Source organism: Tachyglossus aculeatus, chromosome 3 (genome assembly GCF_015852505.1).
Source record: "Tachyglossus aculeatus isolate mTacAcu1 chromosome 3, mTacAcu1.pri, whole genome shotgun sequence".
In the NCBI taxonomy this organism is placed as follows: Eukaryota; Metazoa; Chordata; class Mammalia; order Monotremata; family Tachyglossidae; genus Tachyglossus; species Tachyglossus aculeatus.
In genome coordinates this window covers 10,829,888-10,850,725 of record NC_052068.1, presented here as the reverse complement: position 1 = coordinate 10,850,725, position 20,838 = coordinate 10,829,888, and the positions used below count along the sequence as shown (strand labels likewise).

Sequence of the window (20,838 nt, the reverse complement as noted above, 5' to 3'; positions counted from 1 at the left end):
CAACCACTCATATGACCTCGAGGGTAGAGGGGAGAGAAACTTCAGATGTTTGCAGTTCTGAGAAAACAATGATGAGGTGGCCCAGATAAGAAGCCACACATCCTAAGTCTCTGTAGGACATTCTTTGTTCCTCATTTAGTTTCCGTCACTTAGTTTCCGTTGCCCACCTACTCCCTTGTTCCATTCGACTCTCAGCTCATTGAGGGCAGGGATCGTGTCCACCAAATGTATTTCATTTTCCCAACCTGTTAGCATAGTGCTCTGCACACAGTCAGTGCTCAGGGAATACTACGGATGGGTAGATTGGTGCCCTATATGTCTAGAGGAACGTGGCGGGCAGTGACGGGAGACTGTGAGTAGAGCCGGACAAACCACTATCACTACAATCCGTTCCTCCGCACAGGCTCTATCCTGATCGGGGACTCCATCAGTTCATCCAGTTTCCATTCAGATAGTGGAGGCTGAACTCACCTTTCCTCCTCTCCCACTCCCTTCAGCAACACCCGGATTTGTTCCCTCTGCTCTCCCCCCTCCCAGCCCCACAGCACTTATGTCCATCTCTGTCATTTTATTTATTTGTATTCGCACCTGCCTCCCCCCCTCTAGACTATAAGCTCACTGTGGGAAGGGAATTTGTCAGTTTATTGTTGTATTGTCCTCTCCCAAGTGCTTAATAAGGTGCTGTGCACACAGGAAGTGCTCAACAAATATGACAGAATGAATTCCCTTTGTGCATTTTTTTAGGCATCAACAAGAAGAATCTAGTGTCTGTATGCCTTTCTGCCTGTCCTTTCGGAGCTCTGGGGTTGAGATGATTAGAAAAGTATTCCTGGGTGGGGTTAGAGGTTGAGAGGTGGCACCTTTAAGGAGGAAAGTAATTCATTCAGTGAAATTTATTGAGCACTTACTGTGTGTAGAGCACTGTACTAAGCATTTGGGAAGTACAAGTCGGCAACATACATGGTCCCTACCCAACAACGGGCTCACAGCTGCAGAAAATGGAAGGGATTTTCTTTCCTCAGGGCTTTGCCCAGCTCTGCTCAGGAATGAGTTTTAGAGATTCTTCAACTCTTCCGGACACAATTTAACTAAAAGCTTGCCTCCTCCAGAAGGCCTTCCCAGACTGAGCCACCCTATACCTCTGCTTCTCCTCCCCTCCCCATCGCCCCGACTCCCACCCTCTGCTCTACCCCTCTCCGCGCCCCACAGCACTTGTGTATATATGTACATATTTTATTATATTTATTTTATTAATGATGTGTATATATCTATAATTCTACTTATTTATATTGATGCTATTGATGCCTGTCTACTTGTTTTGTTTTGTTACGTTGTCTGTCTACCCCGTTCTAGATTGTGAGCTCATTGGTGGGTAGGGATTGTCTCTCTTTTTTGCCGAATTGTACTTTCCAAGCGCTTAGTATAGTGCTGTGCATACAGTTAGGGCTCAATAAATATGACTGAATAAATGAATGAATGAACTGGAATAGTGAAGGGACTGTAATGGAGAACAAACTCAAGATTTGACTTTTCTGTAGATCCTGGATCTTGCTTAATGGAGCAGCCTGGCCTAGTGGAAAGAGCACAGGCCTGGGTTCTAATCCCCGTTCTACCACTTACCTGCTGTATGTGACCCTGGGCAAGTCGCTTAATGTCTCTGTGCCTCATTTACCTGATCTGCAAAATGGGGATTAAATACCTGTTCTCTTTCCTACTTAGATTGTCATCCCTGTGTGTGTTAAGGTCTGTGTCTGACCTGATTGTCTTGTATCTCCCCCAGCGCTTAGAAAAGTGCTTGACCCATAGTAAGCGCTTAACAAGTACCACAATTATTTGATTACTATTGCTTTCATGAATGCAGTGCTTCCAAACACTCTGATACAGTGAGAGAGAGAGAGAGAGAGAGAGAGAGAGAGAGAGAGAGAGAGAGTGTGTGTGTGTGTGTGTGTGTGTGTGTGTGTGTGCTTTTCCTGCACAAGTACCTATGAGTGGTAAACCAGGAGAGGCAGAGTGGTCAGGAGATCCAGGTTCTAATCCCAGCTCTGCCACTGATCTGTTGAGTGACCTTAGGTGAGTCAGGGAAGCAGCACGGCTCAGTGGAAAGAGCCCGGGCTTTGGAGTCAGAGGTGATGGGTTCAAATCCCGGCTCTGCCAACTGTCAGCTGTGTGACTTTGGGCAAGTCACTTCACTTCTCTGTGCCTCAGTTCCCTCATCTGGAAAATGGGGATTAAGACTGTGAGCCCCCTGTGGGACAACCTGATCACCTTGTAACCTCCCCAGCGCTTAGAACAGTGCTTTGCACATAGTAAGTGCTTAATAAATGCCATCATAATTATTATTATTATTCTCAGGGCCTCAGTTTCATCTGTTATACTCTCCCAAGTGCTTAGTACAGTGTTCTGCCTTCAATAAATGCTCCATAAATGTGATTGATTGATTGACTAAAATGGGATGAGGACACCTCCTCCCCTTCCTCTTCATGGGTCCAATCTGATTGTATTGTTAGTCAGTCAATGCTATTTATTCAGCACACACTGTGTGCAGACTTCTCTACTAAATGCCTTTTTTTAAAAAAAATGTTGTTCTTAAGTGCTTACTATTGGGTCAGATACTGTTAGAGTCCAATACAATAGAGATGGTGGATACAATCCCTACCCCCAAGGAGCTTACAATCCAGCGGGGGCAATGGACATTAAAATAAATTAAAATAAATTAGCAAGGGTAAGTGGAGAGTGTAAGAAATTGGAAATAGGTGCTGTTTGGCTAGTGGGGCGGGGTGAGAATCAAAATGTTTAAGGGGTACACAGCCAAATGCATAGGTGACACCGCAACTAGGGAGAATAGGGTGGGGAAATGAGGAATTGGGGAAGGCTTCATGGAGGAGATGAGATATTAGGAGGGCATTGAAGGTAGAGAGTGTGGTGGTCTGTCATATGTGAAGAGGGAAAGAGTTCCAGGCCAGAGGCAAGATGTGGGCGAGGGGTCAGTGGCAGGATAGACGAGATGGAGGTACAGTGAGTCCGTTGGTGTTAGTGGAGCTGAATGTGTGTGCTGGACCGCGGCGGGCAGGGTGATTGAGTGCTTTCAAGCTGATGATAAGGAGTTTCTGTTTGACGTGGAGGTAGACCACTGGAGGTTCTTGAGGAACCGGCAGACATGAACTGAACTTTAGAAAAATGATCCGGGCCACTGAGAGAAGTATGGACTGAGGTGGGAACAGACAGGAGGCAAGGAAGTCAGCAAGGTGGCTGATACAGTAATCAAGGGGTAAAATAATAATAATAATAATTTTGGTATTTGTTAAGCACTTACTATGTTCAAAGCACTGTTTTAAGCACTGGGGAGGATACAAGGTGATCAGGTTGTCCCATGTGGGGCTCACAATCTTAATCCCCATTTTACAGATGAGGTCACTGAGGCACAGAGAAGTGAAGCGACTTGCCCAAAGTCACATAGCTGATGAGCGGCGGAGCTGGGATTTGAACCCATGACCTCTGACTCCCAAGCCTGTGCTCTTTCCACTGAGCCACGCTGCTCAGTGCAGATAAGCAGAGTAGCAGTTTAGATGGAGAGGAAAGGATGGTGTTGCATAGGTGGAACTGACAGGATTTGGTGACAGATTGAGTCAAGGAGAGGACAGGGTTTGGGTGGGAAGATGAGCTTGATTAAGGATGATTTCATTCTTTCATTCATTCATTCATTCATTCAATTATATTTATTGAGTGCTTACTGTGTGCAAAGCACTGTACTTGCATTGTTTCTATCCTTGCACATTTAACAGAGTGCTTCGGCACATAGGAAATGCTGAAAGCACTTAGTACAGTACTTTGCAGCGTGGCTCAGTGGAAAGAGCCTGGGCTTGGGAGTCAGAGGTCATGATTTCAAATCCTGGCTCCACCACTAGTCAGCTGTGTGACTTTGGGCAAGTCACTTCACTTCTCTGGGCCTCAGTTACCTCATCTGTAAAATGGGGATGAAGACTGTGAGCCCCATGTGGGACAACCTGATCACCTTATATCCTCCCCAGTGCTTAGAACGGTGCTTTGCACATAGTAAGCACTTAACAAATGCCATCATTATTATCATTATAATTATGAAATAATATTAATATTATCCACATCTTTAGCAAGATGGCTGACCAAGCTAGAGGGTGGAGAGAGAGAGAGAGAGCAAGAGCTCCTTCTGAGCATTTCTGGTGACTGCCAGAGTTCTGTAATGAGCTCCTCATAGGGCTTCTTAGAAATCAGACTCACAAGTTGAATTCCTTTCTCCAGAAAAATGGCCACCAAGACCATCTCTGGCCTGTCGAACCCACTGTTCCAGGAGGGCTGCACCAAGGATCCGGCGAGGAACACCGTCCAGCCGTCCAGCATCGGCTCCCCGGCGCTGGTCTCCACCACCTCCAACATCAAAACTTCCAACGCCCCCTTTGTTGCCGTTGTTCCCAGCCAACATCCCCCTGCGGTAAGCCCCACAAGGCGATGAGGCCCTTGTAATAATAATAAAAATAATGATAGCATTTGTTAAGCGCTTACTATGTGCCAACCACCATTCTAAGCACTGGGGTAGATACAAGGTAATCAGGTTGTCCCATTATTGGGCTCACAGTCTTAATCCCCATTTCACAGATGAGGTAACTGAGGCACAGAGAAGTTAAATGACTTGCCCAAGGTCACACAGCAGACAATTGGCAGAGCTGGGATTAGAATCCATGACCTTCTAACTTCCAGGCCCATGTTCTATACACTACGCCATGCTGCTCCAGCTGTCATTCAGCAAGATTCAGTGAGAGGCAGTGTACCCTAGAGAAAAGAGCTTGGGCCTGGAAGTCAGAGGACCTGGGTTCTCATCCCAGCCCTGCAACTCGTCTGCTGTGTGACCTTGGGGAAGTCACTTCACTTCTCTGAGTCACCATTATCTCACATAGTAAATGGGGATTAAGATTGTGAGCCCCATGTGGGACAGGGAACTCACTCTGGGCAAAGCACTGTACTGTACCTTGGAGAAGCCCCGTGATGTAGTGGATAATCATGGGTTCTCCTCCTATCTCTCTGGCCAACCATTCTCTGTCTCTTCTGTAATTCCTCCTGCTCCCTGCCCCTAACTGTGGAGGTCCCTCAAGGCTTCTAGGTCCCCTTCTATTCACCATCTGTACTCACTCCACTGGGAAACTCATTCTTTTCTATGGATTCAACTATCACCTCTAAGGAGATGATTCCCAAATCTTCAACCCTGATCTTCCTCCTCTGCAGTCTCATATTTCTTCCTGCCTTCAGGGCATCTCTACTTGGATGTCTTCCTGACACCACAAACTTAAACTAAACAGAACTCTTCATCTTCCCACCCAAACCCTGTCCTCCCTGTGACTTCCCCATTACTGTAAACACTACCATCCTCCCTGTCTCACAAGCCTTGACATTAGCCTCTACTCCTCTCTCTCATTCAACCAATATATTCAATCCATCACTAAATCCTGTCTGTTCAACCTTCACAATGTCACTAAGATCTGCCATTTTCCCTCCACCCAAATTGCTACCACATCAATCCAGTCACTTATCCTATCCCAACTGGATTACTGCATCAGCCTCCTTGCTAACTTCCCTGCCTCCTGTCTCTCCCCATTTCAGTCCATACTTCACTCTGCTGCTTGGGTCACTTTTCTACAGTAATGTTCAGGCCATGTTTCCCCACTCCTCAACAACCTCCAGTGGTTGCCCCGCCACCTCTGATTCAAAGAGACACTCCTTACCATCAGCAGTAAAGCACTCAATCACCTTCCCCCCCTCACCAATTACCCCCAGATTTCCCATTATAAATCAGCCCTCACACTTGGCTCCTCTAATGCCAACCTACTCACTGAACCTCCATCTCATCTATTTCGCCACTGACCTCTCGTCCATGTCCTGCCTCTGACCTGGAACAGCCTCCCTCTTCATACCTGACAATCACTCTCCCCTCTTTCAAAGCCTTATTAAAATCACACCTCCTCCAAGGGGCCTTCCCCAACTAAGCCCTCATTTCCTCTTCTCTTACTCCCTTCTCTAAATGCTCTTACATGTGGATTTCATCCTATATTCACCCCTCAGCCCCCCAGCACTTATTTACATATCCATAATTTATTTATAATAATGTCTGTCTTCCCCTCTGGCTCACTGTAGGCAAGGAACTTGTCTACCAATTCTGTTATATCATTCATTCAATCATATTTATTGAGTGCTTACTGTGTGCAGAGCACTGTACTAAGCACTTGGGAAGTACAAGTCAGCAACATCTAGAGAGGGTCCCTACCCAACAACGGGCTCACAGTCTAGAAGATATCATACTCTCCCAAACCCTTAGTACAATGCTCTGTACACAATAAGTGCTCAGTAAATACAACTGATTGATATTAGGAAAGGGTAAGGTGATTGAATGCTTTAAAGCCTATGGTAAGAAGTTTCTCTTTAATGCAGAACGGGATGGTCAACCACTGGAGGTTGTTGAGGAGTGGGAAAACTTGGACTGAATGGTTTTGTAGAAAAATGATCTGGGCAGCAGAGTGAAGTATGGACTGGAGTGGGGAGAGTGGGCAGGGAGGTCAGCAAGGAGGCTGATACAATAATCAAGGTGGGATAGGAAAAGTGCTTCAATTAACATGAAGAGGAAAGGGTGGATTTTAGAAATGTTTAGAAGGTTGAACAGACACGATTCGGTGACAGATTGAATATGTGGGTTGAAACAGTGCCAGTGCTTAGAACAGTTCTTGGCACAAATACCATAATAATAATAATAATAATTATTATTATTATTATTAAGAGGGTTACTTAATGAATACCATTGCTTGATTGATTAATGAACACCAAAATTGAAAGTTACTGAAATGCCTAATGCAGTATATCACCAGACCGTAAGCTTCTTGTGGGCTGGAAACGTGTTTACCAATTCAGTTGTGCTCTCCCAAGTGCTTAGTACAGTGCCCTGCACACAGTAAGGGCTCAATAAATATGATTGATTGAATGAATGAATGGAATCATGGCCTCACATGCTCTCTTGTAGGCTCCAGCAGCCGGACCCAATGCCCCCTTCAGATTGCCAGTTTACTCCAGTCATCCTCCTGGGAACCAGGTAACCAATTTTTCAGTGGTGGCCATTGGCTCAGAGCAGCAGAATTTCCCCCAGGGACCGTTCTTCCTCTTGTGTGGACCGTGTTCACCGGGAGGTGAATGCACTCATAACAAGCAGGGGATTAAATCAATCAATCAATCAATCAATTGTATTTATTGAGCACTTACTGTGTGCAGAGCACTGTATTAAGCACTTGGGAAGTACAAGTTGGCAACATATAGAGACGGTCCCTACCCAACAGTGGGCTCACAGTCTAGAAGGGGGAGACAGAGAACGAAACAAAACATACTAACAAAATAAAATAAATAGAATAAACATGTACAAATAAAGTAAATAATTAAATAGAGTAATAAATACTTACAAACGTATATACATATATACAGGTGCTGTGGGGAGGGGAAGGAGGTAAGGCGAGGGGGAGGAGGGGGAGAGGAAGGAGGGGACTCAGTCTGGTAAGGCCTCCTGGAGGAGGTGAGCTCTCAGTAGGGCCTTGAAGGGAGGAAGAGAGCTAGCTTGGCGGATGTGCAGAGGGAGGGCATTCCAGGCCAGGGGGAGGACGGGGGCCAGGGGTCGACAGCGGGACATGCAAGAATGGGGCACGGTGAGGAGATTAGCGGCAGAGGAGCGGAGGGTGCAGGCTGGGCTGGAGAAGGAGAGAAGGGAGATGAGGTAGGAGGGGGCGAGGTGATGGACAGCCTTGAAGCCGGGGGTGAGGAGTTTTTGCCTGATGTGTAGGTTGATTGATAGCCACTGGAGATTTTTGAGGAGGGGAGTAACATGCCCAGAGTGTTTCTGGACAAAGACAATCCGGGCAGCGGCAGATTAAATAAACCTAGCAGCTCCAGTATCCACAGCCCCTGGGGGGCTGGAGAAGCAGCTTAGCTTAGTGGCTAGAGCCCGGGCCTGGGAGTTAGAAGAACCTGGGTTCTAATCCCAGCTCTGCCGCATAATAATAATAATGATGGCATTTATTAAAACACTTACTATGTGCAAAGCACTGTTCTAAGCTCTGGGGGGGTTACAAGGTCTTCTGTGTGACCTTGGGCAAGTCACTTCATTTCTCTGGACCTCAGTGACCTCATCTGCAAAATGGGGATAATAATAATAATAATTAAGGTATTTGTTAAGCGCTTACTATGTACCAGGCACTATACTAAGCACCGGGGTGGATACAAGCAAATTGGGTTGGACACAGCTCCTGTCCCAAATAGGGCTCACAGTCTCAATCCCTATTTTACAGATGAGGGAACTGAGGCCAGAGCAGTGAAGTGACTTGCCCAAGGTCACACAGCAGGCAAGTGGTGGAGCCGGGATTTGAACCCATGACCTTCTGACTCCCAGGCCTGTGCTCTATCCACTATGCTGTGCTGCTTCTCTATTGTGGGCAGAGCACTGTACTAAGCACTTGGGAGAGTACAATACAACTATAAACAGACACATTGAGACTGTGAGCCCCACTAGGGACAGAGAGTGGGTCCAACTCGATTTGCTTGTGTCCACCCCAGTGCTCAGTATAGTGCCTGGCACTGTACTAACAAATTAACAATACTAATTAACAAATTAATTAACAAATTAATAATAAATTAACAAATACTATTATTATTACAATAATTTTAATAATAATCCCAGATCCACCACTCATCTTCTGTGTGGCCTTGGACAAGTCACCTAACTTCTCTTGGCTTCAGTTTCTTCATCTATAAAATAGGGATTAAAAGTGTGAGCCCCATGTGGCTTAGGGACTGCGTCCAACCTGATTAACTTGTATCTACCTCAGTGCTTAGGACAGTGCTTGGCACACCGTAACTGCTTAACAAGTACCATCATTATTATTACTATTATTAACCCCTGGGGGGCCCAATGGGTGGGAGTCAGGAGTAAATCCCTACCTCCGTCAGGAGAGGTCTAACTGGGATTTGAGGAGGCTCCCGGAGGGCTGTAGGGGTGCCGATGGGGGAAAATGGGAACCCACTTCATATGTCAATGCAAGAACCTCTGCTCAATTTAACCCATGGCAGAAATTTATCAACTAATCCCACGTTCATCTGAAAGGTATTGGCTACCCCATTTTCCAATGGGATTCAAAGGAGCCCTCCTTCCTTCCTTCATTCATTCATTCAACCAATCAATCAGTCGTATTTATTGAGCACTTACTGTGTGCAGAGCACTGTACTAAGTGCTTGGGAAGTACAAGTTGGCAACATATTCAATCATATTTATTGAGCGCTTTCATCAGAGGGCATTAAGGGATCGGAGCTCTTCATTAATAATAATAATGATGGTATTTGTTAAGCAACTTACTGTGTGCCAACCCCTGTTCTAAGCGCTGGGGTAGATACCAGGTAATCAGGTTGTCCTGTGTAGGGCTCACAGTCTTCATCCCCATTTTACAGATGAGGTAACTGAGGCACAGAGAAGTTAAGTGACTTGCCCAAAGTCACACAGCTGACAAGTGCAGAGCTGGGATTAGAACCCATGACCTCTGACTGCGAAGCCTGGGCTCTTTCCACTAAGCCACGCTGCTTATGGTACTTGTCAAGCACTGTTCTAAGCCCTGGGATAGATACAAGTTAATCAGGTTGGACACAGCCCCTTTTCCCCATGGGGCTCACAGTCTTAATCTCCATTTTGCAGATGAGGTAACAGAGGCCCAGAGAAGTGAAGTGACTTGCCCAAGATCACAGAGCAGACAAGTGGCAGAGCCGGATTAGAACTCATGACCTTCTGACTGTCAGGCTCATTCTGTATCCACTAACCCAGGCTGAAAATTGATTGAGTAGCTATCATATGTGGAGCGCTATACAAGGTGCTAGAGAACATAATGATAAAAGTAAAGTTGTGGTCTCTGCCCTAGAGGAGCTTATAATCAAATGCACTGAGGTCTTAAAAACCCTATTTCTGTGGGAAATCAGGCTGGAAAAAAAATATAAATGAGCACACCTGCAATTAAAGATATCAGTTGCTATCCATTGAATAAGGGAATTAACCAAACCCACAGGGTAGCGTTGCAAATCACGAGGTCAGTAGAAATGAGCTATTGTTCTGTAATGAAATAGCCAAGGCATCTCTGGTTCCCAGTGCAGAAAATGGCCTGGGAGCCACTTACGGGACAGGTCACGTGTTAACTCTCTCATTCTCCTTTCTTGAATTAGATCCGACCTGCTCCGCCTAAAAAACCTCTTCCAGAGCTGAAGCCCAAACCGGTAAGACGAGATTCTTCAAAAGCCAGAGGCCACCTGATTTTCCAAGCCTGGGGCTTCTCACTTCCTCTCCCCACTTTCACCCACCTCCCTCAAGGAGGGCCCAGCTTAAATCCTGGAGGCCCAAAAAGTTTCCATTTGTGAGGAGAGTCCAGGCTTCACGCAACAGTTTGGTTCGACTGTCTCTGTTGAAACAACCTGGGCACAGATCCCAAAATGTAGGTTCCTTCTTGATGTGCAAGGAATGAGAGAGGACCTCTCTCTTTCTTTTCTCTCTCTTTGTCTTTCTCATTCTCTTTTTTTCTCTCTCCTTCTCCCCCTCTCCTCTTTTTTCTCTTTTTCATCTCTTCCTTTTTCCTCCCTCTCTCTCTCTCTCTCTCTCTTCCCCTCCATCTCAGAATATCCCTCCCCTCTGCACTCTTCTCTGCTCCTGGACACGGTGGTCCTTCACAAGAGACCCCTATTGAGGCCCCACTTGACAATGTCCCAATGTACAGTGAAGTGTGTCTGAGTCAGGGTCTACCCCAGTGCTGCAAGCCCTCAAGTGTGGCTTAGTGGGTAGAGCCCGGGCGTCAGAGGACTTGGGTTCTAATCCCGGCTCCACCACTTGTCTGCTGTGTGACCTTGGGCCATTCGCTTCACTTCTCTTTGCCTCAGATCCCTCATCTGTAAAATGGGGATTACGACTGTGAGCCCCATGTGGGACAAGGACTGTGTCCAACCTGATTACTTTGTATCTACCTCACTTGCCTGACACAGTAAGTGCTTAACAAACACCACAAAAAAATTTTAAAAGCCCTCAAGGCTCCAGTGGGCTTGGTTGTGCCTGAAATCACTTGGGCTTCTGGAGTGTCAGCTGATATGTAAACCTCCCAAAGGGTCAAAAATTGTGGCTGACTAAACTGAGAGTAACCATCTGTGACTGGAACAACTTTCTAACCTGACTGTTCTTTGCAGGGAAACAAACCAACTTCAGCTCCTCCTCCAGTCCCACCTGCCAAATATCCTGCTTTTATGTCACAGCCCACTCAGCCCCAGGTGAGACTGGCCCCAGAAGACAGGTGCCAATTCGAGTAGCTAATTCAGGCAGGCAGGCACGAAGCCTCTCGCCAATTTCTCCCAACAACTACTGTTTGCGGCAAGTGGAAAAGAAGGCTGATTCGATTTGATTTTAGTACAGAATACTCTTACCTTAATGAATGACTTAGTGGATTGGACTCCCTCCCCCTATATTATCAGAGAAAAGGGATCTTCCCAGGGCCTATAATGCACTCCCAGAAATCTCCTCCACATCATCATCATTAGTATTAATTGAGTACCTACTATATGCGGAGCACTGTACTGTTGTTTTATTTATTTATGATGGCATTTATTAAGCGCTTACTATGTGCAAAACACTGTTCAAAGTGCTGGGGAGGTTACAAGGTAATCAGGTTGTCCCATGTGGGGCTCACAGTCCCGCTGCTTCTCTGTTGTCTTATGCTGTTGAGTTGTGTCCAACCCATAGCGACACCATAGGCACATCTCTCCCGGAACGCCCTACTTCCATCTGCAATCATTCTGGTAGCATATACAGAGTGTTTTCTTGGTAAAAATCTGGAAGTGGTTTACCATTGCCTCCTTCCGAGCAGTAAACTCGAGTTTCTGCTCTCGGCTCTCTCCCAGTCCGCCGCTGCCCGGCACAAGTGGGTTTTGCCTTGTAGCAGATTGCCTTCCGCTTGCTAGCCACTGACCATCCTCCCTCTGCCCATCCGCCAAGCTAGCTCTCTTCCTCCCTTCAAGGCCCTGCTGAGAGCTCACCTCCTCCAGGAGGCCTTCCCAGACTGAGCCCCTTCCTTCCTCTCCCCCTCGTCCCCCTCTCCATCCCCCCCCATCTTCCCTCCTTCCCTTCCCCACAGCACCTGTATATATGTATATATGTTTGTACATTTTTATTACTCTATTTATTTATTTATTTATTTTGCTTGTACATATCTATTCAATTTATTTTATTTTGTTGGTATGTTTGGTTTTGTTCTCTGTCTCCCCCTTTTAGACTGTGAGCCCACTGTTGGGTAGGGACTGTCTCTATATGTTGCCAATTTGTACTTCCCAAGCGCTTAGTACAGTGCTCTGCACATAGTAAGTGCTCAATAAATACGATTGATGATTGATGATGACCAAGCTAGGAGTGGAATGGACAGGCCTCTGCTTAACTCTCCCTCCTGTAGTCGTGACTGGTAGAGGACTGGAAACTCTCCAGGTGCGACCCTGAGAGGGGAAGCACTGTACTGAGTACTTGGAATAGTACAATAGCTTTGCTAAACACAATCCCTGCCCTTAAGGACTTTGCAATCTAGTCAGGGAGACAGACTTTGAAATAATTTACAAGTGGGAAGAACCTCCTTGAGGCCAAAGATCTTATCTACCAAGGCTACTGTATTGTACTCTCCCAAGTGCTTAATACAGTGCTGTACATGTACGGTGGGTTCAGGAAAAATAATTGATTGACTGATTGAAATGTACACAAGTTAGTCCTTAAGTAATAGGTGATGTTATCAGTTTTCTTCCTCAGTCCCTTCTGATTTGTGTCTCAGCTTGTGGAACTGTGTGTGTGCTCGTGTGTTTCTGCACACTGAAATACATATTGATCATCATGAGATTAATGTTTGTGTCCCCCTCTAGAGTGTTAGCTTATTTTAGGTAGGGAACATGTCCACCAACTCTGTTGAACTGTCCTCTCCCAAGTGCTGATACAGTGCTCTGCACACCGTAAGCACTCAATAAATACCAGTGATGGATTGATTGACTGATAGTGGAAATCCACTCATGGTGGAAGTCTTCTGGGAGAGATGGCTTCAAAAAACAATTCTGAAAGCTGGTATTTGTTTTGCGTTTACTTGCAAGGCTTTTTCATCAAAGAAATACAAATATACCTCTATAGAGAGAGAGAAGCAGGGTGGTCTAGTAGTGAGAGCATGGGCCTAGGAGTCAGAGGACCTGAGTTCTAATCCTGGCTCTGCCACTTGTCTGCTGCGTGACCTTGGGCCAGTTACTTAACTTCACTGTACCTCATTTACCTCTCCTATAAAATGGAGAGCCCCATGTGGAACATGGACTGTGTCCAACCTGATTATCTTGTATCTTCCCATGGTTGAAGATAATCTTCCCTGATTATCTTCCCAATGGCTGAGGGTTCAATGGGCCTAATGGAAAGAGCACAGCCCTGGGAGTCAGAGGACGTGGGATCTAATCCCGCCTCTGCCATGTCTACTGTGTGACCTTGGGCAAGTCGCTTCACTTCTCTGGGCCTCGGCTTCCTCATCTGTAAAATGGGGATTCATTCATTCATTCATTCAGTCGTATTTATTGAGCGCTTACTGTGTGCAGAGCGCTGTACTAAGTGCTTGGGAAATACAAGTTGGCAACATATAGAGATGGTCCCTACCCAACAATGGGCTCACAGTGTAGAAGGGGGAGACAAACAACAAAACAAAACATGTGGACAGGGGATTGAGACTGTGATCCCCATGTGGGACAGGGACTATGTCCAACCTAATTACCTTATATTTACCCCACTGCTTAGAACAGTGCTTGGCACATAGTGCTTAAATTTTTTTTTTTTTAAAAGAGTCAGTCTTAGCTGGGAAACTTGATTGGGCTACCCTGCATAGCGTTTTGAGTTTTTTTTAAATGTGCAATTTATTTTCCTTTACTCAAGGGAGCCGGCCCGAAGGTGCCCCTGAAGCCCCCAACCCAGCAGAGGTGACCACCCAGATGAACCCCAAGGAGCAAAGACAATCGGGAGACCCCTGCTTTGCATGATTTGAGCAAGTTGACTTCTAGCTTGGACAGCGCCATGATGTTTACCCTAGGCAGTTCTCAAATGTCTTCCTAGGATCTCAGCCATTTCCACTGAAATCCTTCAAACAACTGTGCCTTCACACCAATGATGGGACATTTACAAGCACCAACAAGTGTCTACAACTGCTGGACAAGAATTTGGGCCATGGTACCAGGGGAAAGTTAACATTTTCATTACAACTGGAGGGGTTTTTGTTTGTTTTTCATGGTATTTGTTTAGCGCTTACTACATAATAATAATAATAATAATGATGATGATGGTATTTGTTAAGCGCTTACTATGTGCAAAGCACTGTTCTAAGCGCTGGGTTGGGCACTGTACTAAGCGCTGGGGTCGATACGAGCCAGTAAGATTGGACATAGTCCCTGTCCCACATGGGCCTCACAGTCTTAATCCCGATTTTACAGATGAGGTAACTGAGGCCCAGAGAAGTGAAGTGGCTTTCCCGAGGTCACACTGTAGTTAAGTGGCAGAGCCGGGGGATTGGAACCCAGGTATTTCTGACTCCTAGGCCTGTGCTCTATCCATTAGGCCACACTGTTATTTCTTTGGAGGGCCAAAAGGAGAGGGGAAATCCTGGTGTACTCCAAAGCCATTTCTCTGTCACTTATGATCACTGGCCTTGCCTCTTTCTTTTCAATCAGCACCGTGCAATTGCTCAGTACAGTGCTCTGAACAGAGTAAGCACTTGATAAATACCATGGATTACTCACGGCCCAGGGGAATTACCATCAAATTCTGCTCCAGAAGACTTTCAAGTCCCAGCATGTAATTTTCCTTACAGGTTAAATTCCTCTCCCCTATAGCATCCACAGACTACATCTGTAAAAGAGATGTAGCGGCATCTAGAGAAGCAGCATGGCTCAGTGGAAAGAGCACGGGCTTGGGAGTCAGAGGTTATGGGTTCTAATCCTGGCTCCACCACATGCCTGCGGAGCCACATGTGTGACTTGGGCAAGTCACAACTTCTGAGCCTCAGTTCCCACATCTGTAAAATGGGGATTAAGACTGTGAGCCCCACGTGGGGCAACCTGATCACCTGGTATCCCCCCAGTGCTTAGAACAGTTCTTTGCACATAGTAAGCGCTTAACAAATGTCAGCATTATTATTATAAAAGAATTAATGTCTCCTCTTTTCAACACAAATCAACCCTGGCTCTTTCCACTCCTGACCTGCCTGACTTCTAAATCTGGAGGTAAGATGGGGTGAGTTGAGATCCCTGCTTAATATACCCTTAGAAAAGCAAGAATTAGGCTTGTAAATTCCCATCCTCCTAAATGCCCCAAGGGGAGTATCATTTTCTGTGTCAGGGACGGAATGCTGACTATACCTCTGTGCTTGCTCATAATTCATTCATTCATTCATTCATTCAATCGTATTTATTGAGCGCTTACTGTGTGCAGAGCACTGTACTAATGTTCCCCAGCGTCAAGAGTAGTGAGATGCAAGTGTTCATTCCAAATTCTGCCTCTAAACCTCAATTGCTCAGATGTTTTCAACTAAAAAGCAAGAGCACAAAAAATGCAGTTAGCTTTCATGCCTAGCCCCTCTGTCTTCCTTTTTCAGAAGCATCTTACGGTTTAGGTACGATCATTTCAGGAGCAAGACAAGTTATATGTTTGTATTTATTTATGTAGTAATAAGCAATACAGGTATATATATTTGTGCCAATCGTCTTTTGTAAATCCTAGCCAAGACAGCAGGGTTTTGCTCTCTAGCAAGCCTTGGGACCTATTTGGAGTGGGTCTTTGAAACTCAGTCCTCCACGAGCAAGGATTAAGGAGGCAGTGAAAAATACCCAGTCTCTCCTGACCAGCAGACCCAATCTGAAGCGTGTCATCGCCCTGGGGAAATTTTAGCAAATCGCCCCCACCCAAAGAGTCAGTGCACACAAATAAAGATTATTCATATTTAGTTTTTGAAATGTTTAAAAAAAATTGTTTATGGTAATGCACAGATTCCATCTGAGATGCAGGATACGTATCCTGTACCATTTGCAAAATTGTCATCCAATTTCTACATAAGCATGAACAGATTTTGTATTCAGAAAATGGGTCCAGTGAACCCAGAGTTGGGGCTAGCTCTCCTGACAAAGGTGGTCTCAAGAAGGTGAGTCAAAGTTTATGAATTCCCACATAATGTCCTTTCTATGAGACATAGTGGATTTCATCAGGAAGGCCACTTCTTGGACGAGACACTCCTATCTACACCTCAAGACCCCAGGAGTGGCTCAGTGGAAAGAGCCCGGGCTTTGGAGTCAGAGGTCATGGGTTCAAATACCGGCTCTGCCAACTGTCAGCTATGTGACTTTGGGCAAGTCACTTCACTTTTTTGTGCCTCAGTTACCCATCTGTAAAATGGGGATTAAAACTGTGAGGCCCCTGTGGGACAACTTGATCACCCTGAAACCTCCCCAGTGCTTAGAACAGTGCTTTGCACATAGTAAGTGCTTAACAAATACCATCATCATTATTATTATCATTTGGGGTTAGGGAGGAAGGCACAGCAGGGAGGTGACAGGAGTATTGAGGTGGGAACCAATCAATCCATCAGTCAATCAGTCATATTTTTTGAGCCCTTACTGTGCGCAGAGCACCGTAAGAAGAGCTCAGTCGAGTACAATAGAACAGACACATTCCTGGCCCGCAGCGAGCTTAAAGTCTCGAGCGGGGAGACAGACATTAATATAAATAAATACATTACAGAAGTGGGCATGAGTGCTATGGGGCTGAGAGGGCCGGGGTGGTGAATAAAGGGAGCAAATTACGGTGACGCTTTAGGGAGTGGGAGAAGATGAATTGAGGGCTTAGTCAGGGAAGGCCTCTTGGAGGAAATATGCCTTCAATAAGGCTTTGATGGGGAGTAGAATCACTGTCTGTTGGATATGAATAGGGAGGGTATTCCAGGCCAGAGGCAGGACTTGAGTGAGAGGTCAGCAGTGAGATAGATGAGATCAACGTACGGTGAGCAGGTTGGCATTAGAGGAGCGAAGGTCCACAGGTGCGGTAAGCCCACGACATGAAAGTCTCAGGTCTAAGATCACTACCCATTCCTAACTGCTCTAGCAGGGCATTCTCCATTGCTGCTCTCACATTCTCGGTTCATGAGGACGGAAGACACTTTGTGAATATTGGTTTATATTGAAGCCCCTTGGATTTTCTCCCTTAAATTATTCATGGATAGATTGTTCTGAATAGAGGGAGAGCGTTTTGGATCCTTTTACTATAAGCCAGCTTTTGATGTGTGTTTTTATTACACTGCACTGTGTGAAATTGAATGTTGATTCTTTGGCGACAATTAAGACATTGAATGCTTTGGAAAATTAAAAGATTGAAAAGAGATCACGGCATGCATGGTTTGGTTTTTGCAACAGAATATGACCTCTCCGGGCAATTGTTCCCAAGAGGCAGGCTGCAGACATTTGGCTACCCTGAGCAGGAGGGAAATAATAATGATGGCATTTATTAAGTACTTACGATGTGCAAAGCATTGTTCTAAGCGCTGGGGAGGTTACAAGGTGATCAGGTTGTCCTCTGGGGGGCTCACAGTCTTAATCCCCATTTTGCAGATGAGGTAACTGAGGCACAGAGAAGTTAAGTGACTTGCCCAAAGTCACACAGCTGACAATTGGAGGAGCTGGGATTTGAATCTATGGCCTCTGACTCCAAAGCCTGGGCTCTTTCCACTGAGCCACGTGGGGTCTCTTGTCATCCTGACATTACGCTATGTGCATTGAGCCTTGTGAAATGATGTCATTAAGGAGTTTGCTTTAGTCGCTCACTCATCTCTCTCCCTCCTACTTTATCTTGCTGATCTCCTATGATAACCCTATCCATACACATTGATCCTCTAACATCAACCAGCTCATTATACCTCGACCTCATCTGTCTCTTCGTTGACCATTTGCCCACATAATAATAATGATGGTATTTTTTAAACGCTTACTATGTGTCAAGCACTGTTCTAAGTGCTGGGGTAGATACGAGGCAATCAGGTTGTCCCACATGGGGTTCACAGTCTTCATCCCCATTCTACAGGTGAGGTCTCTGAGGCACGGAGAAGTTAAGTGACCTGCCCAAAGTCACACAGCTGACAAGTGGCGGAGCCGGAATTAGAACCCACGACCTCTGACTCCCAAGCCCAGGCTCTTTCCACTAAGCCACGCTGCTCTCACATCCTCCCAGTGGCCTGGAACTCCCTCCTCATTTGGCTATCACACACCAACACCCTCCTCACCTTCAAAGCCTTACTAAAATAGTATCTTCTCTGTGAAGCTCATTTCCCCTATTGTCCCCCTCTTCTGCATCACCTATGAATTCAGGTAATAATGATAATAATGACTGTGGTATTCGTTAAGCACTTTCCATGTGTCAGGCACTGTACTAAGCTCTGCGGTGGATACAAGCAAATCGGCTTGGACACAGTCCCTGTCCCACGTGGAGCTCATGGTCTCAATCCCCATTTTACAGATGGAGTAACTGAGGCACACAGAAGTGAAGTGACTTGCCCAAGGTCATGCAGTAGACAATGGCGGAGATGGGATTAGAACCCATGACCTTCTGGCACCCCGCTAAGCACTTTGATATTTATTTGCCCCACCCAAGCCCCACAGCACTTAGTTCATATCATTATACTCTGCCATTTCCCTTATAGACTACAAGCTCCTTGTGGGCAGGGAACATGCCAACCAACTCTACTGTATTGTACTCTCCCAAGTGCTTAGTACATGCTCTGCACACAGTAACTGATCAATATATCATTAACTGATTGATTCAACTCCAACTCTCTCCTAGACCCCCTCCAAACTAGCTTACGGTCCCTACACTCCACCGAAACTCCTCTCTCAAAGGTCACCAATGATCTTCTGCGTGCCAAATCCAACGGCTCCTACTCTGTCCTAATCCTCCTCGACCTCTCAGCTGCTTTCGACACTGAGGACCACCCCCTTCTCCTCAACACGCTATCCAACCTTGGCTTCACAGACTCCATCCTCTCCTGGTTCTCCTCTTATCTCTCTGGCCGTTCATTCTCAGTCTCCTTTGTGGCCCCCCCACCCCCATCCCCTTACTCTAGGGTTTCCTCATGAGTCAGTTCTTGGTCCCCTTCTGTTCTCCCTTTATTAGAGAAGCAGCATGCCTCAGTGTTAAGAACTCAGGCTTGGGAGTCAGAGGTCATGGGTTCTAATCTCGGCTCTGCCACTTAGCTGTGTGACTTTGGGCAAGTCACTTAACTTTTCTTTGCCTCAGTTCCCTCATCTGTAAAATGGGGATTAAGACTGTGAGCCCCACTTGGGACAACTTCGTCACCTTGCATCACCTTCTAGACTGTGAGCCCACTGTTGGGTAGGGACTGTCTCTATATGTTGCCAACTTGTACTTCCCAAGGGCTTAGTACAGTGCTCTGGACACAGTAAGTGCTCAATAAATATGATTGAATGAAGGAATGTATCCCTCCAGTGTTTAGAACAGTGCTCAGCAGATCGTAAGCGCTTAACAAATGCCATCGAGAAGCAGCGTGACTCAGTGGAAAGAGCCCGGGCTTGGGAGTCAGAGGCCATGGGTTCTAATTCTGGTTCCACTTGTTGGCTGTGTGACTTTGGACAAGTCACTTAATTTCTCTGTGCCTCAGTTCCCTCATCTGTAAAGTGGGGATGAAGACTGTGAGCCCCATGTGGGACAACCTGATTACCTTGTATCTACCCCAGCGCTTAGAACAGTGATTGGCACATAATAATAATAATAATAATAATAATAATAATAATAATGGCATTTTTTAAGTGCTTAGTATGTGCCAAGGACTGCTCTAAGCACTGGAGGGGGAAACAAGGTGATCAGGTAGGTTGTCCCACATGGTGCTCACAGTCTTAATTCCCATTTTACAGATGAGGTAACTAAGGCACAGAGAAGTGAAGTGACTTGCCCAAAGTCACAGAGCTGACATGCGCTGGAGCTGGGATTTGAACTCATGACCTCTGACTTCCAAGCCCAGGCTCTTTCCATTGAGCCACGCTGCTTCTCTCACATAGTAAGCACATAGAAGCAGTGTGGCTGGGAAGCAGTGTGGCTCAGTGGAAAGAGCCTGGACTTTGGAGTCGGAGGTCATGGGTTCAAATCCCGACCCCACCACTTGTCAGCTGTGTGACTTTGGGCAAGTCACTTAACTTCTCTGTGCCTCAGTTCCCTCATCTGTAAAATGGGGATCAAGACTGTGAGCCCCCCGTGGGACAACCTGATCACCTTGTAATAAGTGCCATTATTATTATTATTATTATCCTTGTTATTATTGTAACCTCCCCGATGTTTAAAACAGTGCTCACCTGTCTACAAGTTTTGTTGTCTGTCTCCCCCTTCTAGACTGTGAGCCCGTTGTTGGGTAGGGACTGACTCTATATGTTGCCGACTTGTACTTCCCAAGCGCTTAGTGCAGTGCTCTGCACACAGTAAGCGCTCAATAAATACGATTGAATGAATGAATGAATGAACAGTGCTTTGCAAATAGTAAGCACTTAATAAATGCCATTATTATTATTATTAACAAATTCCATCATCATTATTATTATTATTATTATCCGCCTGCCCCTTCGTGTTACAATTCGGTTTGTCCCCCTCCCGTCTCCTAGCAACCGTCCTAGCAACCGCCTTAGCAACCTCCCTAGCAACAGCCCGGAGCAGCTGAGCGGCTCGTCCCC

At 46.0% G+C, this 20,838-nt stretch overlaps 1 protein-coding gene across 1 annotated transcript in view; it reads left to right on the top strand.

Annotated features, from left to right (window-relative positions):
- ADAM8 (ADAM metallopeptidase domain 8) overlaps positions 1–14,368 on the top strand; it is a 104,781-nt gene extending 90,413 nt beyond the window's left edge. Inside the window, exons 21-25 of the mRNA XM_038743317.1 lie at positions 4,276–4,465; positions 7,037–7,105; positions 10,258–10,308; positions 11,263–11,343; positions 14,006–14,368. Of these exons, the coding sequence (XP_038599245.1) occupies positions 4,276–4,465; positions 7,037–7,105; positions 10,258–10,308; positions 11,263–11,343; positions 14,006–14,053 (439 nt within the window). The 3' untranslated portion in view covers positions 14,054–14,368. The remainder of the gene's footprint in view (positions 1–4,275; positions 4,466–7,036; positions 7,106–10,257; positions 10,309–11,262; positions 11,344–14,005) is intronic.
- Positions 14,369–20,838: the final 6,470 nt, after the last annotated feature.